This window comes from Macrobrachium nipponense, chromosome 43, assembly GCF_015104395.2.
Source record: "Macrobrachium nipponense isolate FS-2020 chromosome 43, ASM1510439v2, whole genome shotgun sequence".
Classification (NCBI taxonomy): domain Eukaryota; kingdom Metazoa; phylum Arthropoda; class Malacostraca; order Decapoda; family Palaemonidae; genus Macrobrachium; species Macrobrachium nipponense.
The window spans coordinates 47,822,928-47,832,927 of record NC_061104.1 but is presented as its reverse complement, the minus strand read 5'-3'; the positions used below and the strand labels follow the sequence as shown (position 1 = coordinate 47,832,927).

Sequence of the window (10,000 nt, the reverse complement as noted above, 5' to 3'; positions counted from 1 at the left end):
TTATTATTATTATTATTGCTGTTGTTTCAACGGCATTTAACTTATATAGAATCTTCTCAATTCTTTTTATGAATTAAATGCCGTTGAAACAGCTAGAATATTCAGTGCTACTGTGGACATTGATCATATCTATTATTATTATTATTATTATTATTATTATTATTATTATTATTATTATTATTATTATTATTATTATTTTATCATGTGTCACTAAAATGGTGTACATAAATGTAAATCGAAATTAGAAATATATACAAACGAGACCTTTGGAGAATCGAGTAGGTTCTCGACAGCTCTCGTTTGTGTAAATATATGTATATATATTCTGATTGAATATTTTCAATAAAAATATTCCCCGCATTCCACGTTGCCCCCTTTCCAATATGAATATTGGCCAACATCGCTGAGCCTGGCAAGCGAATGAGAAGGAAAAATGAGAAAAGATCCTGCAAAAGATAAATTCGCCAAATACAGCCATCCTTTTCAACAGGACTTGTTTGAAAGATGGTCTGCTTCCAACATATTATTATTATTATTATTATTAATTATTATTATTATTATTATTATTGGTGGTATGGTGTTTGCTTCCCAACCTCAGTCGTCGCGGGTTTGATTCTCGGCCATTCCATTGAGGAGTGAGAGATGTGATTTCTGGTGATAGAAGTTCGCTGTCGACGTGGTTCGGAAGTCACGTAAAGCCGTTGGTCCCGTTGCTGAATAACCACTAGTTCCATGCAACGCTAAAAAACACATACAAACAAAAACAAATTATTATTATTATTATTATTATTATTATTATTATTATTCTATTATTATTATTATTATTCGGTAGAAGACCCTCTTTATGCAAATGCTGTTAAAAAGAATGGCAGACTTAAGCGAGTTGATTTATATATTGTTTTTTTCTATTTCCTTACAATTCGCCTCTCAGGCTCGGCGATGTTTCTGAGTAACTGACCAATATGCATATTGGGAATTTTCAGAAATATAAATGCGAAGGTAATCTTTTATAGAATAATAATAATAATAATAATAATAATAATAATAATAATAATAATAATAATAATAATAAATAATCAATACTTTATTAAACGTGATGGCTGCTACCTCAGCAGCGTTACAATCGTAGAGATTCTTCTTCATTTTTTCCAATAGCGGCTTTTTTCGTGCTACTTAAACAGGCTAGTAGACCGCCTATGGAGGTCATTATCACTGATAATGACCTCCATAGGCGCTCTCTACCAGCCTGTTTTAAGTAGCACGGAAAAAGCCGCTATTGAAAAATGAAGAAGAATCTCTACGAGTGTAACGCTGCTGAGGTAGCAGCCATCACGTTTAATAAACTATTATTATTATTATTATTATTATTATTATTATTATTATTATTATTATTATTATTATTATTATTAATTATTATTATTCATCTTTATATAACCTCACTGTCAAATGAAGTAGTGAAACTTTTTATTTTCTATTTTTATACGATTGTAATCAGTACAGTATTTCTTTTCCAGAAAGATGCTCTAATATGAAGACCAAAATACTAACATTCCTTTTTTTTTCTCTCTCTTTCCAGGAAGTGAACGTACCCCAGTGTTGAACCACCAGGGAACATGCTTGATCAGAAACAGATGAAGCGAATTGTTAGAAAGCTCTTTGCCTTAATAAAAAAGGGTGATTAAGAAATAAATAAATAAATAAAAAATTTTAACTCCATTCCAGTAAGCCAGATTATACGTGATACCCAAACACACACACATACGCACAAGACACTTACAAAAGAACGCGCACACGCACGGAAAGACGTACACATACACACAAACAAACAAACAAACAAACACGAAAAAGCCACACCACATGTGAAGAAATGCATTCCATTTCCCGCGACACATCAGCTGATGATGGCTCCGTTGCCATGGAAACGAGCGCGAAACGTCAATCCATCTATTATCATTAAAGCAGGAAAAAGGGATCCACAGCCAGCCATATGCTGCCATTAGATACTCACAGTTTATGTGGTGACTGACTTTAAAAAAAAAAGAGAGAAAAGAAAAAGAAGGAAAAGGAAAAAAGTGTTCATTATATTGGGAAATAAGAGAGTTGCCATCACAAAACTTAATTCTGGAATGATGAGAAGATTACCGCTCCCCCACCACTGCACCTTCCTCTGCCTAGCGGTACTTCTGCTGTGTCTCCTCCGTCCAACTGCCGCAGGTGAGTACCGAAGGCTAAAAATAATTAATCATTCCATTTACCTCTGACACTCCTCTATTTATTATTCTATCTCTCGCCGTGTGGTCATTTACTAGAGTACGATGTTCACATGCACATATATGTCTCTCTTTCAGGAGCAGCGAATGCGGAAATAGATATTCATACGAAGAAAATTCACTAGAATTCACGAGCATTAATAAACCACAGTCATATACGATGCACCAACCGTAGGTTTCAAGTGCTAAGAAGCTTTAGCAAAAAATTTTTTTTACGGAATGCCTTTCCAGCACCATGAGTTGAAGAGGCTCTGTAAATAGCCCGGAAGCTTCTTAGCACTTACATTTTACAGCTGTGGATTTTCAGTACGCAATTAATATTCAATTTATGTATCGTTTCCGCCGTTGACCTTTGACGTTGCGACTCCACTCCTACGAAGAGGAGCGATCAAGTAGTCAGTGAATATTCTCATCTTATTCAGGACCTTTGCTGTTGTTGAAGTCTGTGTGTGAGAGAGAGAGAGAGAGAGAGAGAGAGAGAGAGAGAGAGAGAGAGAGAGAGAGAGAGGCACTTTCCACCAGGGAGCTAATGCGATCTATTTATCATTGGTGCTCCCTGCTAATTGCTCACTTTTCAACCCTAACTATGGTTAACGAGATGGTAACGACCCAGTTTACAGTTGGAGGAACACACCTCACTCCTTACTCCGCCTTTTCTCTCCCGAAATTTTTTTTTTTTTTTTTAATAAATGGACCGCCGTTATTTGTCTCCACTGAAATCGATCTTTCTCTCTCTCTCTCTCTCTCTCTCTCTCTCTCTCTGTGGGGATCGTAAGTTTAATCTCCTGCTAATGGGTGTTTTTGTATGAATTACCGAGATGCAGTTCGTTCATCATTCCAGGCTTCTTGTGTGCTATAGTTTTTTTTTTTTTTTTGCAGAGTAGAAAATAGAGTATTATTGATTTGCCGTTTGTTCGAATATGTTTATTTTTTCAAGCGTTTTTTTTTTTGCAGTCTGGAAAGTAGAATATATCGATTCGTCGTTTGTTCGAATGTTTGCTTTTTCAAGTTTTTTTTTTTGCAGAGTTTATAAAGTAGAATATTATTGATTTGTCGTATGTTCGAATATGTTTATTTTTATCAAGCTTTTTTTTTGCAGTTTAGAAAGTGGAATATTATTGATTTGTCGTTTGTTCGAATATGCATATTTTTATCAAGCGTCCACCTTTCCTATACCAAGACGACAGTTTCATTTCTCCGAAGCTGAACATCCTTTGACAAGTTTCGAGTCTGGAGCAAAAGCGATAAAAGCGGGCTTGCTTACTTAGCGCCGACGAAGTTGAGCTGGGAAAATTTCGTTTCATCTCTTGGACTCGAAGGAGAGAGAGAGAGAGAGAGAGAGAGAGAGAGAGAGAAGAAAAACACGAGAGTCATGGCTGGAAACAGCTGATTATGTCGTTAGGGAAAGAAGAAGGACAGAAATATATGAGTAGAGGTTTCTGAGACAGTTCGTGAATTTTGTGAAAACGAAGAAAGATGATGATTAGTAGATGAACATGAGGAAATTGAAATGTTATCAATGACTGAAGGCTTCAGGAGTAATTATTCATCTTTAAGGGCTGGTGCTTATCTTCCGCGAAATAAATGATCGGCCTGAGCCAAGAAAGATTTACTTACAGTTGTTAGTCATCACCCAGTAGCACAAGATACTCACCTGAATGTCTGTTCCCATAGGGGGTTAGCGCCGTCAGTGCTCCTCACGTTGGTGCGCTGTAGGCACGAATAAAGGGTACTGTATTTCCTTTATCTCTTTATCTGGCTGTCCAACCACTCCAACTCGCTCCTTTTGCCACCTCAAGCGCTGATTGGCTATTGATAAGCCAATCACATAGCTGGATACGCTGTCTCTCTAGAGAGTTCACATAGGCAGGATGTATGCTCCACCTCTCGTGAGAGATACGTCTTTCAAAAGTATCCCTCAGGAGAGGTGGAACATACATCCTGCCTATGTGAACTTTTGAGAGAGACTGAGAGCTTTCAGCCCTATGATTGACTTATCAATAGCCAATCAGGAGCGTCGCAAGGGACTGGCCTAGACATCAAATGCACGGTTGATGGGAATCTACTATAGGAAGTTCTCTACTCAACTCCCCAGCCGTAGAATGGAGCTTCTAGTACATGTTAGGTCCTCTATGGCTAGTTTGCGACGAGGAACTTGGAGACTGTTGTAAGTGAAGGAGTTCCTCCATTTCATTTGGCATTTGAATGTCATCCAAAGAAGACACAAATTAGCTTTCTGTCAACTATATATATTTATTATATATATATATATATATATATATATATATATATATTATATATATATATATTTATGTATGTATGTATGTGTGTATATACATATACATATATATATATATATATATATATATATATATATATATATGTATATCTACATATGTATGTATATACACATGCAAACATACACCACAACTAAAACTGAATAACTTGCTAATTCATATTGCCCTTAGGCGCATCTCCTGGGTCTTCACGAAATTCCCTCTGAGAGAGGAGAGAGAGAGAGAGAGAGAGAGAGAGAGAGAGAGCAATTTGGTAAATGAAGCAAACATACTTGATGACTGATCCTTCGCCATAACAGAAATGACCCGGCGAGATGCTTCCTCCGAGTGATAAGTGATTGCAGAATTTGCCAAATTGCTTCTTGGTTGTAAATGTTGCTTTTGGGAATTTCTCAGCGTTGTTTTGGGAATTTCTTAACGCTGTTTGTGAAGAAGGAGCAGCAGCTTCTTGAGTGTGCTCAAAGGATGTGTACTCCCATTAGGTTGCTCTTTGCTCTTGTCGAGGTCAGTAACTTGCCAATTAGTCGATTGCTGGCCACACAGAAACTCAGACCTCTATTGAAAGAGAGAGAGAGAGAGAGAGAGAGAGAGAGAGAGAGAGAGAGAGAGAGAATGTGTGTGTGTGTGTGTGAATACCATTTCGAATAGCTTGCACGAATTGGAAGGAAATTGCAACAATATGCCGTGTTGTTGCATTGATTTTCATTGATTGTTATTCAGACCAATAACTGCTAACTAGTTTCAGTACAGTCGATGCAAAGGACATCATCTTTCCTGTTTGTATTTTTGCGTATTTTCATATTGTTTGGTGTGACGAGTCCGAACGACGTTGGCTTGTCTGGTGTTTTTTTTTTCAGAGGTAACGAGAATACAAGATTCTGGCGTTATAGAATATAGGATAGCAATAAGTATTTTGAAAGTACACGTTCGTATTTGCTTGGGTTCCTCCCTGTTAATCCGTCTGTGATGTGTCATACTTTCTCAAGCGAAATTCTGCCATACTTTCTCTTGTACTACAGTAGTAATGCTATACCTTCATTCTTACATTCACCTCGTTAAGCTTTTATACATTGGTACAATTATTGTTCTCTCTCTCTCTCTCTCTCTCTCTCTCTCTCTCTCTCTCTCTCTCTGTGAACCATTCCATCTTCCAAATCTGGCCAGCCACTCTGTCGTAGTATGACCCCCGTACTACACCATTTCACTTTTGTAATTCCTATCAAATTCTGGTCTTTCCATTCTTCAACCTCTTATACAATACATAATTATACCTTTAAATTACATAAACTAAAAGAATATATATTGTAAAATCGAATGAAAACAAATTGATGTAGTAAAATGTAATAAACGTGTATATATAAATTTTTTCCAAGATTTCAGGGTGTTTTAAGTGCCCCTTCTTGCCCCTTTGTGCGGGCACCCATGTTCGTAACTCCCTTGCGGTTTTTTCCTTTTCCCTCTCTTTATCTCTCACTATCTTCGTGGTTATCTTACCCAGCTTCCTGTATACCTCTATATATGTTCTTGTTTTTCTTTGGCACACGATCACACTTCAAAATTTCCCTTTTTCTCTGATAAACCCATTATTCTCTTATATCACAACTTACTGCTTTTATTCCGTCTTTCTACTAACGATCTCAGAGTCCAGGTTCGATTCCCCGCTCTGCCAACGCGCAATCAGAGGAATTTATTTCTGGTGATAGAAATTCCATTTCTCGATGTGGTTCGGAGCCCACTATAAGCTGTATGTCACGTTGCTAAGTAACCAATTGGTTCCTAGCCACGTAATATCCTAATCCTTCGGGCCAGCCCTAGGATAGCTGTTAATCAGATCAGTGGTCTGGTTAAACTAGGATATACTTAACTTATTCCTTATTCCTTCGTCCTTCCATCTTTTGCCGAAAGACACTGCCTGCTGTCCCTATGGCACCATCATGGAATTTTACAAGCTCTTCTGTACCATGTCCACTTTTGCTTCTATAACTCTAATGTATTTTCACTAATTATTTCCTTATTTGTTCTCAGTACCTGTTACTAGACTCAGGTATATTCACAGTCACATTTTCACCACTTCCTCTCAACCTGAACATCTCCCCCCATTTCTCTTCAATCAAATAAAAATCGAATATATAGACCTCCAGCCACTCCTCACTTCACCATTACGTCCAGCCTTACGCTATGCATATTTTCTGGAAGCCGTGTATTTGCAAATTCCAGCCCCTTTCTATAAAAGTTGCCGCGAAACTTTCGCTGTCATTTACCCGAGGTACTCGGTGTAAGCTGACAGTTAACAGCGCCATCTCTTGCATAGATCACCTAACATAGCCTTTCACATTCTTCAAACCTACCCAGGAATGGATTCAGATTCTTTTCATTTGATCTCTCGCTCTGCCAACTTTTATTGCCACGCCCAATTTTACCCCAAAACCGAAACTAAAGTGTTCATACTCTTTCGCTCACCCCACAGTGTTCCTAATGCTCTATTACGTCTATAGATAGACTCGACACGACCCATATGCGAAATCGGGCCAGAGGTGACGTTGCTGGCTTCCCTTTTTTTTCTTCTCCTTTTTCTTGCTGCCAGTGTGATTGCTCTTGACTTGATGTCATTCACCAGGCGTAAAGAATATTTGATTAAATTCTCTCTCTCTCTCTCTCTCTCTCTCTCTCTCTCTCTCTCTCTCTCTGTGGGTGTGTGTCAAAGATATTCATATTCTCTCGATTCGTGTTTCCTTTTGAGACCAACACGGTATGAAATAGTCATGTTCAATGCATTGCCAATTGATCTTTTTTTTTTTTCTTCATGTTTGGTCCACTGTGCCTCTATATTAATTTCATCACTCGCACGTTCTTTTTTTTTATAGCTTAACTTGAATGACTACAAGTAATTGAATTAATAGAAATTGACGTAAAATATTTGTGGCAAAAATTTATTTTAGGCTTCGATGACCTTTGATGGTGGGGCGTAGTTGAATATAAATTAAACATCAGTTCTACAAATCTGTACACATCCAGGGGGTCTGGGATAAGCGGCAGAGGGAATGTAACTTTTATAAAGGAAATGAGATCTTTTGAATCCGGTGCAGTGTGGTCTTTACCATTGTCGTCACATTTTACCCGGAAGTGATTGAAAAAAGGGGCGATTTTGGTTAATTGGAATTGAGGAAAATAATGTAAAAAAGAAAGGTGGATGTGTTGGTGTAATTCTTTATTGCGATAGAACGAAAAGTTAATGCTGACAGCGAAAAACTTTGATTTTTATGGGTGTCACTAGAATGATTTTATATTGTCCTACATTTTAATTGCTGAGCAAATGTAACAGTACTATTGCATATAATTTTTTTTATGAACATTTGCCTTTCCCCAAAGTGTGTCTCGTCTGCATACGTGTGTGTGTTGTGTGTGCGTGTGTGCGCGCGCGTATTTATGTGTGTATTAATTTATTTATCCATATGTATAAACTGACGGCATTAAATGTGTCAATTTATTTATCCATATGTACAAACTGATGGTATTTTAATGTCAATTTATTTATCCACATGTATAAACTGATTGCATTTAGTGTGTCAAAATTATTTATCCATATGTTTAAACTGATGGCATTTAGCTTGTCAATTCATTTATCTATATGTACAAACTGATGGTATTTTAGTATCAATTTATATATCCATATGTATAAATTGATGCCATTTAGTGTGCCAATTTATATGTCCATATGTATAAACTGATGGCATTTAGTGTGATTTATTTATCCATATATATAAATTGATGGCATTTAGAGGGTGTCAGTTTATTTATCCATATGTATAACCTGATGGCATTTATTATGTCAATTTATTTATCGATATGTACAAACTGATGGCATTTTAATATCAATTTATTTATCCATACGTATAAACTGATCGCATGTAGCATGTCAACTTATTTATCCATACGCATAAACTGATGGTAATTAGCTTCAATTTATTTATACAACTGATGGCATTTAGTGTGATTTATATTTTTTTAGTTACGGGTCGCTGGAACAACTGGGACTCGTGCAGAGGCTGTAAATCCCCAGTGTCTATTTAGCGTTCATTAAAAGAATCTCTTTATCTCCAGGCTCTGATTTCTCTCTTAGTCCTTCTGGCCCCAACGGTCAGGACAAAGTGACGACGCTTCAGTTTAACTTACTTTGGGTGGGACCAAAAACTGTTTGATGGATTCGCGCTCCAAGTGAAAATGGGTTAAGGCTCTCAAAAGCCAATCTGCCTTGCTTCAATATCCATTAGCTTTCTCGTTTTTCCGGCCATCTTTTTGTTGATGTTGTTGTTGTTGATGTTGTTGTTGTTGTTGCTGTGTCTTTCTGACGCAGACGCACGCACACGCACACATGAATATATAATGGTAATGTCACGGAGGAAAAGGAGAAATGAATATATATATGTTTGTATGTATGTATGTATATATATATAATATATATATATATATATATATCATACATACATACTACATATATATATATATATATATATATATATATATATATATATATATATATATATATATCATATAATACAAATACATACATACTACATATATAGGTATATATAATACATGCATACATACATACATTATACGTCATCACAAAGCGTATGTATGAATCTTAATGATATTACTTCATATATCCTTCATTTCTCTTTGTGTTATCAATTGATTTATCTGCCCTTTATCTGTTTATTTCGTTGTTTTTTTAGATAATTTTACTAATATGTATTGTTCATAATTCATTACATGCAGGCTTGTATATATTCACACATCTGTAATATATATGCATGTATATAATTACGAACGAAGCGAAATCTTACAGGAAACGGGGCTCCCTTTTCAAATGCAAATATCTCCAAAAATATTGAAGATAAATGAATAATGTTAAAATATCATAAATTCGCATTTAAATAATGTTATATATATATATAATATATATAGTATATATATAATATATATATATTATAAATGTATGCATGTATATATTATATATATATATATATTATATATATATATACATATATATATATAATATATATATATATATATATATATTATATATATATATATATGTGCACTGAACAATTTGGTCAAATACTTCCATTTCACAAAATTGTCAGTTGAAAATTTATTGCAAGTTTTTTGTGTGATTTTATTTATTTATTGGAGTGTCTTCTAAATGTTTGGCTCTGTATCCGGTTTACGAATGTTTAATAGAGGTAATGGTGAATTTTTATTGTTCCTTTATTTCTTTACTACAGTTCCTTTATGATCGGGACTATTTTCATTATTCATATGTTGTATATTGGTTATTTATACTGTTTATGAAGTTTTTATGAGATAATCAAGAAGGTGGAAATGTTATGCAGTAGGGAACAAGGAAAATTATGTGCAATAGATAAACAA

General features: G+C 35.5%; 1 protein-coding gene across 1 annotated transcript in view; it reads left to right on the top strand.

Moving 5' to 3' along the window:
- Positions 1–10,000, top strand: part of LOC135213963 (neurotrimin-like) — a gene marked incomplete at its 3' end in the record, with an annotated part of 736,001 nt that overhangs the window by 220,193 nt on the left and 505,808 nt on the right. The window contains 1 exon segment of the mRNA XM_064248042.1: positions 1,577–2,214. Coding sequence (XP_064104112.1) covers positions 2,127–2,214 — 88 coding nt within the window.